The 22,170-nt window shown below is 38.9% G+C and overlaps 2 protein-coding genes across 2 annotated transcripts; both read left to right on the top strand.

The window, feature by feature from the left end:
* The first annotated feature begins 4,158 nt into the window (after positions 1–4,158).
* Positions 4,159–4,731, top strand: LOC138868519 (uncharacterized). Its single transcript, XM_070146075.1, has one exon. The coding sequence runs from the start codon at positions 4,159–4,161 to the stop codon at positions 4,729–4,731; it is 573 nt and encodes a 190-aa protein (XP_070002176.1).
* A 14,619-nt stretch (positions 4,732–19,350) lies between these two features.
* Positions 19,351–20,523, top strand: LOC138868507 (uncharacterized). The gene has a single exon (XM_070146063.1). It carries the CDS (start codon positions 19,351–19,353, stop codon positions 20,521–20,523), a length of 1,173 nt encoding a protein of 390 aa, XP_070002164.1.
* Positions 20,524–22,170: the final 1,647 nt, after the last annotated feature.

Raw genomic sequence — 22,170 nt, 5'->3', positions numbered from 1 at the left:
ACCGGTTCAACTGATTCGAAGTCCACAAGTGGATATGTATTCACTATTGGTGGAGGAGCGGTATCTTGGAAGTCGTCCAAACAAACATGTATTGCCCGCTCTACAATGGAGGCTGAGTTCATAGCCTTAGATAAAGCCGGTGAAGAAGCTGAATGGCTCCGGAATTTCTTGGAAGACATTCCATTTTGGCCCAAATCGTTGGCACCAATATGCATACACTGTGATAGCCAAGCGACAATTGGAAGGGCTGGGAGCATTATGTATAACGGTAAATCTCGTCATATACGATGAAGACATAAAACCGTTAGGCAACTTCTCTCTAGAGGAATTATCACGATTGACTATGTAAAGTCAAGTGATAATGTGTCGGATCCACTTACAAAAGGCCTAACTAGAGAGGTAGTTGAGAAATCATCGAGGGGAATGAGACTATGGACGAGAACAAGTCATCGTGGCGGTAACTCTACCTAGAAGACTGGAGATCCCAAGATCTAGGTTCAAGGAGATCAAACAAAGTTATTAATGACTATTCAACATTGTCAACAAATTTTTTTAGTCCATTCTCGTAATGAGACAATGTTCAGTACCAAGGATAAAGTATTAAGACTTTTTAATGATTTCTAAATTTGATACATGGTATATCAAATAGTGTATTTACGGGATGACACATTTAGGAATCACCTATGTAAGTGTGAAATGTTAGCCGCTTCAAGGAGAATTTTACAAGGCCAATTCTCTACGCACTTATGAAACCAGGCAGTGTTCATGGCTGAAACGAACACAACAATGAGAACCAAAGACGATTAAGGGATTGATTGTGTGACTTATGGTTGTCTAGGTATACACTAAAGTTCAACGGTTCAAAGATATCAAATCTACCGATTGACCGAGTATATCCGACATAAGTTCACTACGGAAAGTTCAAAGGGAAACCTACTTATCCAGATGAAATTAATTCTTGCTTGCAAATCACACAAGTTTTTCATGCATACTTCCGTGATATAGCTCCCCATTTATGTGGGGGATTGTTGAGTTTTTGTTTAAGATGAAATAGTCTTAAAATGAGAATGAATTGGAAATGGGATTTGGATTCGGATTTGATCAAATGATCGATTGATTAATTATTTGGACCAAATTTATTAGTTAATAGTGAATATTAACGTGATATAATCCATGTTTGTAACGAATGTTTTCCAATCTGTGTATTGTGTTGCACCAAGAAAGCAGCAAGATGCCTAGTACACCTCCCACCATGGCCAAATGCTCCTCCCACCAAGCAAGTGTTCATTCCACCATGTAAGTGCTTCCTCCATGATATCCTAATGCTTGTTCCACCATGAAGGGGGCAGATTTCTCTCACATGACTGCTATAAATAGAGCAGAAGTTGTATAGAAAGAAGAACACACCGAAAAAAACACTCGAAACAATCGGTATACAATTGATATACACTATGTATATAATTGATATACACTCTGTATACACTGTGTATACACTGGAAAAACGAATTGCAATCTGATATCCTCTTTAGTAAGAATTCAACATCGGCTATACATTGTATTCCTTCCTCTCAGAATTTCCATTTGACTTCTGAGTTCTCCTCCTTTATTCTGCATTGTTTTAAAACTACAAACAAAGCAACTGTAAGTGTGATTTGCTGCCGAACTTTGCATTCGCTGAAATACTGGGGTTTGAAGTACCGCTACACCAGTGTGTAATTCGTTCTATCCTGGGAGGAAATAATCCATAACCTTGGGTACTAGGAGGGGATTAAGTTCCTTAAGGAAACACTGTGAATTCAGTGGGCTCGAATTGATTTTTGTTTCAGTTATATCATTTATATTTACGTATGTTACTGCTGTAGGTAGCTGATAAAGAGGATAATATATATCTAAGAGCGGAAAAGTTAAAAACTTGATCTTCCATCATTCCATATTTATACCAGATAATAAGTACTATACAGGAAACAACAACAACAGTAACTAGTTGGTAGTATCCGATCTGTTGGGATCAAAAGTAACAAGGCGTAATTTTTTAATGTGATTTGGTCAATTGACTTGCATATAATAAAACGAATATAAAAAAACACATGGAAAGAAAAATCTTCCCCTAAACAGAGTTTTTTTAAAAACTACATTGTGGATGTTATATTGTTTTTTCTATGAAGGAGGGATTCTCAATTTATAGAGGTCCACAATTTTTTCCTCCAAGAAAGGAATATGTCAAATATGGAAGAGTTCCTTTAAGGAAAAAATAACATATTTTAATTACATATTCTCATCACCGCTCGTTTCTCTCGGCGCTCGTTTAGGTGAATCTATTAACGTGTGCTGCTCACCGGAATGGGAGGGCGAGGAAGACTACGGAGGCGGGTGAATAAGGTACTGATTACGGGCTTCAAGCTGCTCGAGGAACTGAAGATAGGAACAGGAAGTGAAAAATCACCTGTTGGAGGAAATCTCCATAGATCTGCTGCAAAGCAAACAACAATGGATAAGGAAAATCAATTGAACAAACAGGAATTGGAGGTCACACCTATAACTGGGAAGGGAAAATCAATTACTGATATGGATGAATCAAGCACATGCAGGAAGACTAACAATGGTGATGAGACTAACTGCCATGCAGAGGTAACTCTAGGGCTAAAGATGTGCAAATTTAGAGCAGCGGTTCTAGCACTAATGGATCTAACAACAACAAGGATAATAAAAATGCTCAAAAGGTAGTAAGAAATGGAAGTTTGCCAAAGGAGATTGGAAATATGCAAACCTGAACAAGTGTAGTTACAAGATGTAAGATGGCATCAAAAGGAATGAATTTGAGATATATTCCACCTAACATCCAGGAAGGGAAGACAATTGTGAAATTGGAGCAGGAGAATATAGAAGAGGAGAGTGAAAAATGGAAAATAGTTATAATTCTGTATGTTATTGGAGATTCACCATCGATATAGTGGAGAGATTTTTAGTAATACAGTGGAAGTTTGCAGAGAAGCCCCAAGTTTACTACCATAATGATGATTACTTTGTCATTCGATTCAAAAACATAGAAGAAAGAGATGAGGTGCTGTTATCAGGCCCAAACACAATTAATAATAGACCCGTGATAATGAAGGAATAGTCGGCAGAATTTAATTTTGAAAATGAAGTGCTTAAAACCATACCAATTTGGATGAAGTTTCCTAAACTTCCTCTAAGTTACTGGGGTGAGAAGTCACTAAGTAAAATCAGTAGTGGTTTAGGTACCCCTGTATATGCTGATGAGTGCACTACCAATATTGCACACATATCATATGCAAGGGTCCTTATTGAAATGAATATTACTAGACCACTTCCTAAGAGCATTGCTGTACAAGACCCTAAGGGAGGGGTATTTGAATAGGAAGTACAATATGATTGAGAGCTTAAGTATTGTGCATCATGTCTGCAAATAGGTCACGATTGCAAGAATACAAATGTGCAGAAGCAACCAGTACAAGGCCAAAGGCGAAAACATGTAAAGCCTATGCAAATTTGGAGGAGAAGTGATCAAGTGAAGATAAGTGACAAAAAGAATGAGCAGATACAAAAAACAAATGGGCAAGCAATTGGTGGAAAAGAAGCTGAGAACAATGGGCAGGTCAATGAAACAGTAGCACAAGCAGAAAGATGGATAATGGTGAGAACAAAGTCAACTAATAAAATGGCCAAAAGTGGAAGTAACAAAGACAGAGAGGTAGATACAAATAATGGTTTTAGCTCATTAGCAAGGTGGGCTAATGAAGGCCAAGTCATAGTAATACAGCAAGATAAACAGTATGAAAGGGGACAGAGTAGCCAAGGGGATGCAAATAGTCAAGACCATTTCCCTCCATTACTAAGATGAAAGTTATCACTTAGAATGTGAGGGGAGTGAATAAGTTGTATAAGCAAAAGGAGTTAAGGGAGTTTATCAAGGCGAATAAAGTTAATGTCATAGCTATTATAGAATATAAAGTAAAGGAATGTAAAGAGGGGCAGGTGATAAACAAAATAGTACCTACATGAGAAGGGATCTCAAACACTTCTTTGAATAATAAGGGGAGAATATGGTTATTATGGGATCCAAAAGTTGCTGTAGTGAAGAAAATCAGTGTACATAGTCAATACATACAAGCTGAAATCAACTGTGCTGCCAATGCAATGACATTTTATTTTACTGTTGTTTATGGCCTCCATACAGTGCAAGATGGGAAGGAATTATGGAGAAATCTTAGAGATATAGAAAGAATACAACAAGAACCATGGCTCGTAATGGGAGACTTCAATGTTATACTTGAGGTAGAGGACAGGGTACATGGCAATGTGGTGCAAGACCATGAGATAAGAGATTTTAGAGAATTTGTAGAAGATGCTGGTATGACTAAACTAAAGGCAATAGGAAGGTCATTCACATGGACTAATAGTAATGTTTTTAGCAAAATTGATAGGGCATTAGTAAATGGAGAATGGATGAACAAGATGCCTCATATTCAAGTTCATGTTCTAGACTCATATTTTTCTGATCACTCACATTTATGTGTTGAATTGGAAAGACAACAGAAGGCAACAACTAGGCCATTCAGATTTATGAATTGTTTGGCTGATGATCCTAATTTTGGAAAGATAGTAACAGATAATTGGCAGATAAATACCAATGCGGTATACATGAAAAACGTATGGTTTAAGCTGAAGCAAACAAGCAATGAAAGGCCTGAATGCGAAGGAGTTTTCTAGGGTTGCTGACAAAATTAAAGGCATCAGGAATGATCTTCAACTATTACAACAACAGATGAGAACTTCTAATCAGGATCCCCATAATTTTGAAGTGGAAAAAGAGCTAAGGTGACATCTGGAGAAATGGGATGTAATAGAGGAGTGCATTTATAAACAGAAGTATAGAGTCCAATGGCTTAAATTAGGAGACTCTAACTCAGCTTATTTTTTTGCCAACATCAAGAACATGAGAGCTCAGAACCAGATCAAAGCACTTACCAATTTAGTAGGGGATATTGTCCAAACAGAGAAAGGGATAGAAGAGGAGATACTAAACTTCTATCAAGGCTTACTTGGGGATGAAAATCCTATACTACCTGCTATAAATTTAGATGATATGAGGAGGGGACCTGTTCTTTCAAGAGAGCAACAAATGCAGCTTATCCAACCATTTAATAGAGAAGAAGTTTGGCAAGCACTTCAGGGGATAAATGACAATAAAGCCCCAGAGGTAGGTGGTTTCAATTCACTATTCTTCAAGAAAGCGTGGGCCACGATTGGAGATGAGGTAACTGAAGCTATTTTGAAGTTATTTGATACTCAGAAGCTTTATCAATCGATAAATTGTACATCTATAACATTGGTGCCTAAGGTTAAAAATCCCACATCAGTGAAGCAATATAGACCTATTTCTTGTTGCTCCACATTATATAAGATCATCTCCAAAATGCTTACTAGTAGACTACAGGGAATCATGGATAGCATCATTGATAAGAGTCAAGCTGTATTTGTTCCCGGCAGACTTATTACGGATAATATAATCCTTAGTGATGAGCTAGTGAAAGGATATGAGAGGAAATGGGTGTCGCCAAGATGCATGATCAAAATTGACATGCAAAAAACCTTTGACTCTATTGAATGGGTGTTTTTAGAACAAGTTTTAAATACACTCAACTTCCCAGAAACATTTGTGAACTGGATCATGGTGTGTATATCAACAGTATCATATTCTGTTGTTATAAATGGTAAACTAAGTGTTCCCTTTTCTGCTAAGATAGGAGTAAGGCAGGGTGATCCTTTGTCTCCATTCCTGTTTGTGATTGCCATGGAATACCTTAGCAGATCATTAAGAATATTGGCAGAAAATTCAGATTTTAACTACCATCCTAGATGTGGTAAACTGGGCATAATACAACTGGGGTTTGCAGATGATTTGTTGTTGTTTTGTAGAGGGGATGTGGTATCTATTCAGCTGTTATACAAACAATTCCAGCAATTCTCTATGGCTTCTAGACTAATTGCAAATCAAGGGAAGAGTGCTCTGTATTTTAGAGGGGTACCAGAACAGATTCAAAAACAAATTATAAAGGAGTTAGGTTTCTTTGTAGGAACTCTACCTTTTAGACACTTGGGAGTACCATTGAGTTCAAAAAGGCTAACTATTGGACAATGCCAACCACTACTGGAAAGGATAGTGGGGAGAGTGACTTCATGGACAGTAAAGATGCTATCTTATGTAGGGAGATTACAACTGATTAGAAGTGTGCTTATAGCTATTCAGCAGTTCTGGTTGCAAATATTCATATTACCAATGAAGGTGATACAAAAGATTGAGCAAATATGCAGAAGGTTCTTATGGAATGAGAATAATGAATGTTCAAAGAAGGCTCTAATAGAATGGGATAAAATTTGCTTACTAAAATCAGCAGGTGGCCTCAACATAGTGGACATATACACATGGAATAAAGCTGCAATTCTCAAGCATTTCTGGAACTTATGCAAGAAGAAAGATAGGTTGTGGATTCAATGGGTACATAGTTACTATATAAAGGGGACTCAAGTATGGGAAAGCAATGCTCCACAAGCATCTTGGTTGATACAGAAAATCCTAAAGGATAAGCAGTGCTTGGATGAAGTAGGGGTAACTATTGAGGAATTCCTAAAAGGTGAGAAATATGCTATCAAGATAGTATATAACAAGCTGAGAGACAAACATCCTAAAGTGTAATGGAGGTAATTGATCTGTAATAACCAGGGCAGTCCTAAATGGCTGTTCATATTGTATCTTGCAATACAAGATAGACTCTACACTAATATGAGATTTAAGAAATGGAATATGGGGTATGACACAACATGCGCAGTATGTGACAACGAGGAAGAAGACATTCAACATTTGCTCTTTAAATGTTCAATCACATCTCCAATATGGCAACAAATGCTCAATTGGCAGGGAATTCAGAGGCAAGTTATGGGATGGTAGGAAAAAGTTGAATGGGCTTAAAAACATGCTTTTGGCAACAGTGCCAGAGCAGAAATATATCACATAGCTCTAACAGGTAGTGTGTACTATGCTTGGTTGGATAGAAATAGCAAAATTTTCCAACAGAAAACAAGGCCAGCAACTGTTATAGTGAGGCAGATTATTCAAGACATACACTGTAAAAGGAGAGTGAAGAAGAAATTGGCATCATTGTTGAAACAGATAGATTACTATCCTAGCTAGATTGATTAGAGGATATAGCATAGTGTATAGTTTTCTATTTGTATGCTTAGAAGAAGATGAAGTGTACTAACGTTGGGGCTGATGCCCAACTTTAGAGGTTTCAGAACACTATGTAAATATTTTCCTGGTAATGCAAATTCATAATTACCAAAAAAAGGAAAAAGTAACACAATTATGGTTAATATTCTACCCGTCCTTCAAGTAAAAGAATAAATTCAAATAAGGTAAGAAAATCATGTCAAATTCCTAACAATTTTTTCCTTTGGCCAAAATTTTAACAAGTTTGATCCTCCTTCTTCACTTAATCTTCATCACTGCTGCTTGCCATGGTTAAAAATATGTATGTGTTGAAAATTAGAGCCTCATGCATTAAAAGTGAGTACGTGTTAAAAATATTAGAGCCCTACGTTAAAAATGAGCTAGGTCAAAAGTGGAGCCCTACGCTAAAAGTGAGTAAGGTTAAAAGTAGGAGCCCATAAGAGTGGGTTAAAAAAAATCCCACCAGTGAGGTCTGGGGAGGGTATAGTGCGGGAGACCCTTGGCTTAGAGACAATAGATTTGTGACCAAAAAACTCATAAAAATAATATCAACAACGTGAGAGACATCAAATAAATGGAAAAACAATACCACAAATATTATACAAAAGTGTGAAACACAACATAAAACGACCGCCCTAACAGCAGGATTTTTGAAATTATGGTTGAAAATTATCTCCATATGTAGTATTCTGAGTACTTTTTTTTTTGGATAAAAAATCTCCAGTATCGTCAAATTGGTCGTTGCTTGATCTAAATCCGCGTTGAACCTATCTTCAGACTCGTTGATCCACTAACTCTGATACAACTTGTTGGGGATCAAAAGTAAAGTAATTCTTTAATATGATTTGGTTAATTGGCCTGCATATAATAAATAAATATAAAGAAAATTATAGAGAGAAAAATCTCCCCATGAATATTTGTCATGGTTAAAAATATGAATGGGTTGAAAATTAGAGCCTCGTGCATTAAAAGTGAGCACAAGTTAAAAATATTAGAGCCCTACGTTAAAAATAAGCAGGATTAAAAGTGGAGCCCTACGTTAAAAGTGATAGGGTTAAAAGTAGGAGTCCACAAGTGTGGGTTTAAAATAGTTTTTGTTTTGTATATACAACAGCAGAATTTTTGAAACTATGGTTGATAATTTATCTCCACATATCTTATTCTGAGTATTTTTTTTTGGATAGAAAATCTTCAGTATCGTCAAATTGGTCGTTGATTGATCTAAATCCGCCTTGAACCTATCTTCAACCTTGTTGAATCATTGACTCTGATACCACTTGTTACGATAAAAAATAATGTAATTCTTTAAATGGTTTGATCAATTGACCTGCATATAATAAAATGAATATTAAAAAGAACTATATAGAGAAAAATCTCCCCTTAAACAAAGCTCTTTTAAAGACTATATTGTGGATGTTATATTATTTTTCAAGGAAGGAGGGATCCTCAATTTATAGAGATCCTGTCACGACCCACAATCTTTTCCTCCAAGAAAGGAACCTGTCAAATATGGAAGAGATCTATATTTTTATTTAAGTAAAAGTAAAACAATTATGATTAATATTCTACCATTCCTTCAAGTAAAAGAATAAATCCAAATAAAATAAGAAAATCAGGACAAATTCCTAATAGGTCCAACTGCCTCACTTAGTTCATGTTTCAGATAGGGTTGGTCAATAGTCCCATCAAACTTTTTAATTGTCATGACCCAAAACCAACGGTGAACAACCAACTTAATTGTTCATTTTGTTATTTTTGAAATCATGAAATCCCATTAAATAATAGAGTAAAATCTGACACTCACAGAAACCTGGGTTATTCTGTACAAATTTCTGAATATAAATAAATCATAAAGTGAAATAATAACAACAACAACAACAGCAGCAGCAGCAGCAGCAGCAGCAGCAGCAGCAGCAGCAGCAGCAGCAGCAGCAGCAGCAGCAGCAGCAACAACAACAACAACAACAACAACAACAACAACAATAACAACAACAATAATAATAATAATGTGAACTACAATAATGAACATCCATTAAGAACCCCCAAAACCCAGTGTTACAAGTGCATGAGAATCCACTAGGAGGTAAAATAACAATACAACATTTATCTGGAATACAAGATAGACAGGAAAATGTAAATAATTCTGATAGAGACTCCGTATGTTGCAGATCATAACATGGGATGTAGCTCACCGTAAAGTCCCCATAATAGTTGTGGCTCTGCGCCCAAAAGACCACTAGAAACATATATATACATGCACAATAAGTGCAGAACTGTAGCATGAGTACGTAAATCAACGCATACCCAATAATTGTCTAGCCTAACCCTGGAGATGTAGTGACAAGGGGCCAACATACACACTTACTAGTGGTCCAAAATCAAGTACAGTAGAAAGTAAACAAGTATAAATCGTGATAATTAAATAGTGAAAACAAGTATAGGTACAATGATACAGTCCTCCTCTGAACAGTAAACACAAATCCTCAAATATCGATTACCTTCCCAAATGGAGTATATATGATGTGGTCCCTACTAGATAGATCGTCACAACTCATGTCAGGGAAAACTCATGGATACAATGGCTTTTTGTCAAATGTTATACACGATTATGCCGAGGCGAACGACCTGATCCCATAAGAGTATTTTATAAAACTGCCAAGGCAAACGACCCGATCCCATAAGAATATGATACATGACACTGCCGAGGCGAACAACTTGACCCCATAAGAGTGTGATACATAATTTCGCCGAGGCGAACAACCCGATCCCATAAGAGTGTGGTATATAATCATGCTGAGGCGAATGCCTGAAGAGTATATTACAATATCCTACCGAGGCGAATGACCTGAGCCCATTAGAATATGTTACAATATCCTACCGAGGAAAATGACCCGGTCTTATTAGAATAAGAATCTTAACAGGTCCTTGACCCCCACTCACGAATATACGTATGAGTTATGAAGTTTAAGGAAAACTTTGCGATGAATATGCACAACGCGGGGGGAATTCGTAAGAGAAGCACAATTTCCATGACTAATCAAGTAGCTCGTCAAATTTCTAAAATAACGAGTCCATTACTCTATGCAAGTCTAATCTTAGGTCGTAATTAAAAATAAAGTAATTAAACAGGCAGGGATAACTCAAATAGTACATTTAAAACATGGCGTGAATCTTATTCTACTAGATATAATCAAGAATTCTAGCATATGCACGGACACTCGTCACCTCATACATGCGTAGCTCCCACAACATATAACACATAAGACATATAATACCTACGAGGTAGTTTCCCCATTACAAAGTTAGACATGAGACTTACCTCGCTTTGAAGTTCCATAACCGGCTCCCACGCCTTTCTGACACCTTAAACTGATGCCCATCGATCCGAAACTAGTCAAACAATTAGGAAAACCAATAAATATATACTTTAACATATTAATTAATTAATTCATAACAATTCTCAAATCTGCTCGAAAAGTCAACAAAGTCAACCCTCGGGTCCACGTGCCTAGATTCCAAATATTTTTGAAGACAAACTTTACCCGTCATGACACGAACTCAATTATATGATATATTCCAAATTCCATGCCCAAAATCGTGGTTAAAATCCAAAAATACCAATTTCTAGGTTTTCTCTTAAAATTCCACAATTTCCATAAATTTTTCATATTTAAATCATTGTAGAACCCATGTAATTAACTACCAATATGTGGGAATTACTTACCTTGCCATAGATGATGAAAATATCCTCTTCAAGAGCTCCAATATCGCCAAACCAAATGAAAATGTGAGAGAAATAAGCTAAGTACCGAAATAAAAGCTCACTACCCAACAACTCCCTTCTTCGCGATCGCGGAAAATGCCTTGGGATCGCAAAGGCCAAAATGCCACTGCCCCAAAAACCTTCTTCGCGTTCGCGGTCTGGAGGTCGTTTTGCAATGCATCATTGCCCGACCTTCCACGTTCGCGATCCCTAAGTCGCATTCGCGTAGGCCAAAGGCCTCCTGCCCCGTTTCCTCCATTTTCCTCATCGTGATAGTGGTTGGGCCTCCGCGTTCGCGAAGCACTGCTAGGCCAACCTGCGCGATCGCCGTCCTATCATCGCGTTCACATAGGAAAATCAGCTGCCCCTTCAATTTCCTTCTTCGCGATCGCAATACACACTAGCAGACCAGCAATAGCAAAACATGGGGAAATTGATCCGAAACTACCCCAGAACTCACCCGAGGCCCTCGAGACCCTGTCTAATCATACCAACAAGTCCCAAAACATAACACGAACCTAATCGAGGCCTCAAATCACACTAAACAACATCAAAACTGCAAATCGACGATCGAAACCTTCTTTCAACTTTCAAACATTCAAACTTTGCCGAATGCATCCGAATCAAACTTAAACATTCTGGAATGACGCCAAACTTTACGCACAAGTGATAAACCACCATACGTACCTATTCCAAGGCTTGGAATCCCAAACAAATATCGATAACACTAAAGTCCACTTCAAGTCAAACTTAGGAATTCCTAAAACTTTCAAAGTGCCAACCATCCATAATAAGTACTGAAATGCTCCTGAGTGACCCGATACTCAACCTGAACATATGCCCAAGTCCGAAATCATCATACGAACCTATTGGAATCTTCAAATCCTGATTTCGAGGTCGTTTACTCAAGAGTCAAACCCTAGTCAACTCTTCCAACTTAAAGCTCTTGAATTAAGAATTTCCTTCCGAATTAACTCCGAACTTCCCGGAATTCAATTCGGACCACACGTACAAGTTATAATACATAAAGTGAAGCTACTCAAGAACTCAAATAGCCGAATGACATGCTAGAGCTCGAAACAACCGGTTGGGTCATTACATTCTCCCCCATTTAAACATACGTTTGTCCTCGAATGTGCCAAGAACTGTTATGGGGTTGACCAAAATCATTGACACCTAGAGCACCTGCCCATGCCACCACAACCCACGTAAGCACACCAACTCGAGCCAGACTAAAGATCCCCCCTTTTTACTTTAGCCAACAAGCCTTAGGACCATATTCCAACATCCGAATTTCTCTATAAGATATGATTCTAACATATGAAAACAGTGTCAATATCTACACACTGAGCCAAAACATGATCATGCACCCATGCTGATATCACATAGTACACCGCATAACTCATTTGCCCATGGTTACCTCCTCCAAGCACAATAGTTGTAAATTCACTAACCTGATGCTCGTAATATACCTCATAATGTGTACAAGCCCTTATCCAATACTAGAAGTACCACAACGATGAAAAACAACACGTAGATACTTATAACCACCTGCCAAATCAAAATTTCCTAGAGTCTCTCTATTTGACAAGAACCATCTCCTCATTTTGAACTGAATAATGACCTTTTCTCTTTAATATACCTTATATGAATGTGATTGCACTGATTTCAGGTCCAATAACCCCGTCTTACCCAGTATAAGCTGCTTACGCAATAAGACACCTCAAATACTGAATAAAATCTCATATGACGCCACCATTGCGCCAATAAGATACAACTCGAATATGACGCATAAGAAAAAATGAACTCTGGCAAAGAACTACCTAGCCCGCATAACGAGTAGAACGGCCAAACAGATGCTATGAAAATTTCTCAAAGATAAGAAACAAGATACATGAAATTAAGTATAGGGAACCGTACTCAACATCTCACTGTTACGGCGTGCCACTCGATTCACACATAACAATCAATAAGGAAATACACATCCAGACATAATGCTCATACCTACGGAATGCCTGAATATCCACCACAAGCACGTCAAGTGCATAGATACGACCTTGGGGAGATGGATAACGTCACATGCTACAAAAATCAAGCACGACTAAGGTGCAATAATGACAAGCTACACAGGACCACAATATACGTGCGAATAATCAAGTCGTCTCACAATCCATATGGCATAATATAGTATTACAGAAAATAGTTGACGACAGGAATAACATCCAACACCCGAAGACTCCTCCATAAGCAATGATACCATACATGACACATAAGAGCGGACATCAAATCCAGAACAAACTCCCACAGCCCATCAAAGGAATAGAGCGCCTCTTAGTCCTAATCTCTCCCATTAGCGACAATACCAATATCTCCATACCTGTTTTAAATCTCTAACCGTCGAATGACTAATGCATCACACTTATACGATCTTGTTGTGGGATATACCCCCACAACCTTCTGCACCAGGTAGTAAAATCTGAACATTAATGGTCATCGACCATGCTATTTCCATAGTGCTAGTCCAGCATCCGCATTTCAATACCCAACTCTTCTTCCACAAAATAGACCATCCTCAAGCTGGCCAAAAATAGTGCCAGCATATTCTGGACATCTGAAATCTTCCCCTGCTCCTCCGAGCTCGTGATATTCTTATCGAAATTGAACCGCAACCTTGATCCTCAACTTCCAATTACTATACCGCTCACCACACCCATCCTACCTCTACACGAGAGTCTAAGAATTTCATTATAACCCCTGAACCCCAATAAAATACACACTTCATCGGCTAGAATCCCTTTTACTCCACTTATTTCAGAAGAACAATTGCAACACGCAATCAAATTCCCATAACTGCAAAAAATCAAGCCTCAAACTGTGATTTAAATCACCATAATTTTTCCGGGATTCATTTACACATAACAAGGCCATCAGAATAAAATACTTCCAAATCAATCAAATTAAGGTGGATGTCAAGCCCGCACGTACAACCACGAATCACTTGTCTAGCTTAACATACCTAAGGAATTGATCATTTCCACAATCCTGTTGATCCAAACAATTACTAACTGACTCAACTTCTTCCAATTTACACTTGACTCGCCTTTGAAATAATAATAGCTCCATTCAAACATATAACGGACCTCAACAACACTCATCCCAAGTGACCTAAATCACAAGACTACCTCGTCTCCATACCCATGAGACATCTTATATTCTCATGCACTCAATAGTATTTTCAATTTATACACCCGTTCTGAAAGACCTCATTCAGATCCGAAGTTGTTTTTCCCATTCCTCTAAACTGCACCATAGGCCCGCCCAAGTATTCTTTACACTCTGGTGCAAAACCCACTCCTCAAGCATATAACGAACCCAAAGTTTTTAAACACTGCACTTTAATTCTTGAACCCACTAGAACCATTGTCGAGAGTCACCCACTCTGACCTGGTCCGAAATATGTAACAAACTCTAGTGCTCTGTTAGCATATAAACACTTCCAAAGAAGCAGCCGGATGATTTCTTTTCCTTGCACATCACATCCACAGAAAGCATAAATCCTGAGTCATACCTAATGCCTGCACCTGAATCGATAGGGAAAAATGTAACACATATACATCAAATTCCTTGTCCTCTTGGTCATAAATAATCTACCAATACACCGGTAGCCAGAAACTATATAGGCACACAACCACGTGACTTAGTCATAGACGGTGGGCTCCCCAACTTAGACTTATGCTACAATCACATAGATCCAGACCCCACAATGACCTTTTCTACATAGTTACCATGATCCCACACCGTTGCTTGGCCAAACTTCTCATAAGTTCTTATTGGACTAATCATAACACATCTCGAATTATCAGCCACAATCGCACACTCGACCTTTTGAAAATTGTACAATCTTCTTCAAGCGATCCAAGCTCACATCGCAATACATGCATCCCATGTTGGGCCGATGGTAGAACCCTTCATAGGAACCTCATCAAAACCACACAACCGCTAACCTGCTCACAGGAGATAGCCCACCTGTGTAACCCCATATCAACCTCCTCCAACGTCATTTCTATAGATACATCTATCATGAAATCAACTAACCTCCCTAGGTCCATACTAGTTCGCCAGCCGTAAGAATCCCTTCAATCTTTAACATCACCCAAATGTCCAATGATGTGTTTGAAACTCGAAACCGTATTGCATCCAAAACAATGATTGAATACTTCAACTTTTCCTAAATTCTTATCAATCCTTTCTCGTCACATTCAAACTTTCCTTAGCATAGAATCCATCTCAAGGATCATCTCCCTCGAACCATCTACAATGAAAATGCTGATTCAATCCTGAGGTGGCAACACACAGCCACCCCTGATAACTTTTTCTTTGGTTCCATTCCACAACATCGTGCCTCGAGGCAAACAAATGAAGACCAATATGTCAATAAGCCTTAATGCATTCAATCAAGGATGGAAACACCATAATATTAACAAGAATTCCACCGAATTCAAAATATATCAGACCTCGACCGTAGGCAATACCAACACTGGGGTGAAATGACAGAATATTCCTCCACAAAGCGATAGTAATGGTCCGCCCACATTCGCCGGGAAAAGCATCCTGCACCGCATTTGTCGCATCTTCACAACTCATCGGTGCCCAATTGATAACAAACAATCCACAATGTATAAGAATGAGTAGGAAGGAAATGGAGGCATAAGCTCCAATGGAATCAAATCGTACGACGAGGAAGAAAGAAGCGAAGTGCCCGTAACAGCCTTGTAGCCTCTCAACGATAACTACAGACGTTGATAAGTGGGGATCTTGACTACTTATTTGCGCCTTTTGACTTTTGTTTTAGTGCAAAAATGTTTAAAAGTATTTCCGAAAATTAATGAAATATACTTACTTGCAGGAGTATTAGAAAATGAGCCAAAGTGATGAAATTCAACTCAAGAAGGAGTACCTTTGAACAAGGACAAAAATCAAGCAAAAAGGCTAAAATGTGGACCGCAGAAGCGCAGAACATGAAGAAAATTTGACATTGCTCCAATGTAAAGTGCCGACCACATAACAATTGTGCGACCGCAGAAGTCAAGGTTCAAAGAGTTAGAAATGTGAGACCATCAAGAAGTGCAGACCACACTATAATTGTGTGGCCGCAATAATCAAATGTGCAGCCGCACTCAGAATTGTGCAGTCCGCAGAACTTAATAGATGCGGCCGTAGTTTAGAATTGTGCAGCCGCAGAACCCACTCCTATCAAGAGCAGCAGAAAAATAAGAACCGCACACAGAATTGTGCGGCCACAGAAACCTCCGAAAGGGAAATTTTGTCCAAAAATTTCAGCTGTGTATAAATAATATTTCCTGACAAAATTAGGTTAAACTTTGAATACCTGAAAGTTTGTAGCCGTTTCCTTTACACTTTTAGGAAACTTTATCATATCCTGTTGATTTCGCTTTGGATTTTCATATATTTATCATTTAATATGAGTTTAATAATTTTTTCTTCTTTATTTTCTTCATCACCCACTATGAGTAGATAAATTTCTAGCTAAGGTTATGACCTAAGCTAGTGTGGGTACCTAATGGGTGTTTGATTTAGGGCTTGTTTATGGTTGGGCGTATAGTATTTAGCCTAGTTCTTGATATAACTGCAGAATTGATAGTTGCAAATATTGATTCAAGCCTATTTGACTTAGTCTCTACTTAAGAAAGAGAGACTTAGTCTAGAAAAACTTGGCTACAAGAAATTGGGATGAACTCAAGAGATTGATAGCCCCAATTAAAGGGTTGAACCTAGAGATAGTAAAACCCAACTTGAGCATTTATCAATTGTTTTGTGCAATACCCATTTGGATTTGAGAAAACCAAATTGGGCAAAACCACTCTCTTACCGAGAGGTATTGAGTGGGTAATTATGTGTTGATTACTGTAATACACCCCGACCAACGAAACTCGCTCTAAAGCCCACAACCCGTTAGAAAAATACCTAGGTGGAAGTCACAGCCCTAGACCTTTTATATATTTGAAAAAAAAACAAAAAAACATTATTCTCTAGTTTCATATTTTATATTTTCAAACCGTAGCATAATTTGGAAGTAGAATCAAAACAAAGTTTGTGGAAGTGCAACTTAGACACTTTACGCGCTTAGTCCAAATATATACCACTAATCCCATCTACGCTCCCTATGAATTCGATCCCGACTTCTAGATGGGTAATTATTATTGTAATCGACTGCTTCACAACCCCAATTTGAGGTGTGACTTGGGCGAGATCAATTGGCACCGTTGCTGGGGCGCTAAAAACGGATTTAGCCATATATTTGGTCTTGTGTGTGATTTGTCCTCCTTTCCTTCCGTGTTACTAATCTTTTTGTAAAACAATTGTAGGTGATACAATGGCTCTCAACAACAATGATCCTCTCGGAAATATTTCATTGGAGGATGACGGGGATGATGACCAAGTTGAAGAGGTTCCTCTTGAACCTCAAGCAAATAGATAAGACCGACCGCCTCAAGACAATGTTTCCGTTCCACCCCCACCTCCACCAAGAGCGGCTCCATACCGGGTGTTGCCAAATGAAGGGTATGCAAGTGCCATAGTCCCGCCCCGTATTAGGGCGGGCAACTTTCAAATCACAAATGTTATGCTCACTTTGTTAGAGCAATGTGGATTCTTCACCGGGGCTCCGAATCAAAATGCGTACAAACACTTGAAGGGGTTTGTGGACACTTGCTAGGGGAGTAAACAGACAAACATCTCTGAAGATGCTTTATGGTTAAGGCTATTTCCTTTCTCTCTACGGGGGAAGGCCTTGGATTGGTTAGAGAGGTTACCAAATCATTCTATCTATACATGGGATGAATTGACCGAGAAATTTACTTCCAAGTTCTTTTATCCCGGGCATATGGCGACTCTTAAGGATGATATTCTAGCTTTCAAACAAGAACCCAATGAGCCTTTGCATGAGTTATGGGAGAGGTAACTAAATATGGTGAAAGATTGCCCAAACAATGACATGAAAGAGGCTATGATTCAACAAACTTTCTATAGGGGGATCAATACTACCAATCAATGCATGGTCAACCAACTTGCCGGTGGAAATTTCATGATAATTCCTTGTGGAAGCTTGTGATATCTTATATGAAATAGGGGATACTTCATCAACATGGCAAAGTAGAGAAAATTTTCCTTAAGGTGATCCAAATGTAATTCACCTTCACAAAAAATTGCATGATCATGGGCAAGCAATTACCGAGTTGACCACCACGATGAATCAATTAGCGAAAGCTCAACTTCAACAAGTGCAAGGTCCTAAGCAAGTAAATGAAATAGAGGGAGTTAATATGATGGTAAATAAGAGAAGTAAAAAGGGTCCTCAAGTGCAAAACTGAGTTGAAAATTATGTGCAAGATGATAGTGGGTTTGATCAAGATGGACAATACAATGAACAAGAGGAGGAAGTATAATATGTGAGCAACTTCCAAGGGCAAATAAACAACAATCAAGGCCTGAATCAACAACAATGGTGACCACAATGAAATCAAGGGAATTGGAATTCAAACGACCAAGGTAATTGGAATGGTGGTAATAGTCAAGGGAATTGGAACAATCAAAACAATCAAGGGAATTGGAACTGTCAAAATAACCAATATAATTAGAGTGGCAATAATCAAGGATATTAGGGAGGCAACTGCCAAGGAGGGTGGAACAACAAAAACAATCGAGGGTCGGGTTTTCAAAGGCCCCCGATGTATCAACAACCGAGCAACCTACCTCCTTATCCTTTCTAAGGTCCGAGTTCTTCCAACAATGAGATGGGTCGAATCGAGAACATGTTCAAACAAATAATGGAGAAGAATGCCGACTCTGATGCTCAACTAGACTCTCATAACACTTCAATTTGCAATTTGGAAGTTCAATTGGGGCAAATCTCGCAAGCTTTAAACACTCGTCCTAAGGGGGTACTACCAAGTGATATGGTAGTGAACCCAAAGGGTGGTAACAACCCGGGACATGCCATGGACATTACTACAAGAAGGGGAAAAAGTGGGTATCCAACCACCTCAAGTCAAAAGAAAATTATGATGATAAGCAAATGATACATGAAGATGAGATTCCAAATAATGAGGTGCAAGCAAATGGTGAAGTGAGGATCAATATTGATGACAACGAGGAGGTGACTCAAGAAGAAGTGAACCCATCTAGGGAGCATATTGTTGACATACCGAAACCGGTAGTGCCAAAGGCTAAGGCACTAATGCCAAGGCATCCTCCTCCTTATCCTTAAAGTCTTGCCAAGCAAAATGGTGAGAACCAATTCAAAAAGTTCATTGACATGATGAAGAGTTTGTCTATTAATGTGACATTGGTTGAGGCTTTGGATCAAATGCCGGGTTATGCAAAGTTCATGAAGGACTTGGTGACAAAGAAAAGGTCGATGAATTGTGAAACTATAAAGATGACTCATCAAGTGAGTGCAATTGTGCACTCAATAGCTCCCAAATTGGAAGATCCTGGTGTTTTCACAATCCCTTGCACCATTGGAAGTGCCGACTTTGCAAAAGCTCTTTGTAATCTTAGGGCAAGTATCAACTTGTTTCCCTATTCGATGTACAAAACTTTGGGAATTGGGCAACCAAGACCCACATCTATAAGGTTACAAATGGCAGATCATACTATGAAGAGACCATTAGGTATTATTGATGATGTGTTGGTTCGTGTTGATAAGTTCATCCTCCCAGCAGACTTTGTAATTCTTGATTGTAAAGTGGACTACGAGGTGCCTATTATTTTGGGTAGACCTTTCCTTGCTACGGGGAAGGCTCTTGTTAATGTGGAAGCCGGTGAGCTCACCTTCCGGGTGGGTGATGAAAAGGTGGTCTTCCATGTGTGCAAATTTATGAAACAACCGAATAGCAATGAAGTTTTTTCGTTTGTGGACTTGGTGACCGATGTGATTATTGATGATGCTAGTGCTACAATGAATATTGATGATACTTTGGAGGCCGTTTTGCTTAACCTTGATGATGATGAGGAGAAAGAGGTCTATGTGGAATGTGTGAATGCATTGCAAGGAATGGGGTCTTACACTTTTGAACCCCACAAATTGTCCTTGGATCTTGAAAACCTGAGGACTCCTCCAACAAATCCCTCAATCGAGGAGCCTCCCACTTTGGAGTTAAAGCCATTTCCTCCGCATCTCAGTTATGAATTCCTTAGCCCTTGTTCTACTTTACCGGTTATTCTTTCCTCTTATTTGACTAACTTGCAGGTAGACTCCACATTGACAGTGCTACAAAAGAGGAAGAAAGCTATTGGATGGACATTGGCGGATATTCGGGGAATAAGCCCCGCATTTTGCATGCACAAGATTATTTTGGAGGATTATGCCAAAACATCCGTAGAACATCAAAGGAGGCTAAATGAAGCAATGCAAGAGGTGGTAAAAAAGGAGATCATAAAGTGGTTGGATGCCGGGGTTGTTTACCCCATTTTCGATAGTTCGTAGACTTCTCCGGTGCAATGTGTCCCAAAGAAAGGGGGCATGATTGTGGTTACTAATGATAATAACGAGTTGATCCCTACAAGAACGGTGACCGGGTGGAGAGTGTGTATGGACTATCGCAAGCTCAACAAAGTCACAAGGAAGGATCATTTCCCACTTCCCTTTCTTTATCAAATGCTTGATAGGTTGGCCGGCCGTGCTTTCTATTATTTCCTTGATGGATATTTCGGCTATAGTCAAATTCTTATTGCTCCTGAGGATCAAGAGAAGACTACTTTCACATGTCCTTATGGTACTTTCGCATTCTCGCGGATGCCATTCGGGTTATGCAATTCACTAACACTTTTCAACGGTGTATGATTGCTATCTTTACCGACATGGTGGAGGATTTCTTTGAAGTCTTCGTGGATGACTTTTTAGTGGTAGGGAATTCTTTAGATGATTGCTTGAAAAATTTGGATAAGTTCTTGACAAGATGTGAAAAGACAAACTTGGTATTAAATTGGGAGAAATGTCATTTCATGGTTGAGGAAGGTATTGACCTTGGCCACAAAAGTTCAAAGAATGGCATTGAGGTCGACAAGGCAAAAATAGAGGTGATTTCTAAACTTCCACCTCCAAAATCCATGAAGGGAGTGAGGAGTTTCTTGGGTCATGCAGGGTTCTATAGCCGTTTCATCAAGGATTTTTCCAAAGTAGTGAACCCCTTATGTAAGATTTTAGAGAAGGATGCCAAATTCCATTTCAATGAGGATTGCATGAATGCATTTGAATTGCTAAAGTTCAAATTGACAACTACTCCTATTATCACTGCACCGAATTGGAGATTGCCTTTTGAGTTCATGTGTGACGCAAGTGATGTGGCGATTGGAGCAGTTTTGGGGCAATGTATCAACAAAATCTTCCATCTGGTCTACTATGCTAGTAAGACCATGAATGATTCCCAAGTCAATTACACGGTGACCGAGAAAGAGCTTCTTGCTATTTATTTTGCTATGGAAAAGTTCCGCTCGTACTTGATGGGTACAAAGGTGATTGTTCACACGGATCACGCGACACTTTGGTACTTAATGATCAAGAAAGATTTAAAGGCGCGGTTAATGAGATAGGTACTTCTATTGCAATAGTTCGATTTAGACATTCAAGACCGCAAAGGCAGTGAAAACCAAGTGGCAGACCACTTGTCTCGCTTGGAGGAGGAGAGGAGGCCACATGACGGCCTTGAAATCAGTAACTCTTTCCCCAACGAGAAACTTCTAGCCATTTTAATGACCGAGATGCCATGGTGCGTCGACTTAGAAAATTATCTTGTGAGTGGTATTAAATCGAATGAGTTCTCTTCAAACCAAAGGAAGAAGCTCAAATGGGATTGCCTTGACTATTATTAGGATGAACCGTACCTCTTCCAGATTTGTACCGATGGTGCGATTAGAAGATGTGTGCCGGAGGAGGAACAAGTTGAAATTCTTGGGGCTTGTCATTCTTCACCATATGGTGGTCACCATGGTGGAGCAAGAACGGCCGCCGAAGTGTTGAGTTGTGGATTCTATTGGCCTACCCTCTATAAGGACACAAGTGATCTAGTCAAGCATTGTGATGAATGTCAAAGGGCCGGTGAAATTTCAAAGAAAAATGAGATGCCCCTCACCA

Source organism: Nicotiana sylvestris, chromosome 1, assembly GCF_000393655.2.
Source record: "Nicotiana sylvestris chromosome 1, ASM39365v2, whole genome shotgun sequence".
Taxonomy (NCBI): Eukaryota; Viridiplantae; Streptophyta; class Magnoliopsida; order Solanales; family Solanaceae; genus Nicotiana; species Nicotiana sylvestris.
Note: the sequence above shows the minus strand (reverse complement) of the source record. Positions and strands in the feature narration are given on the sequence as shown.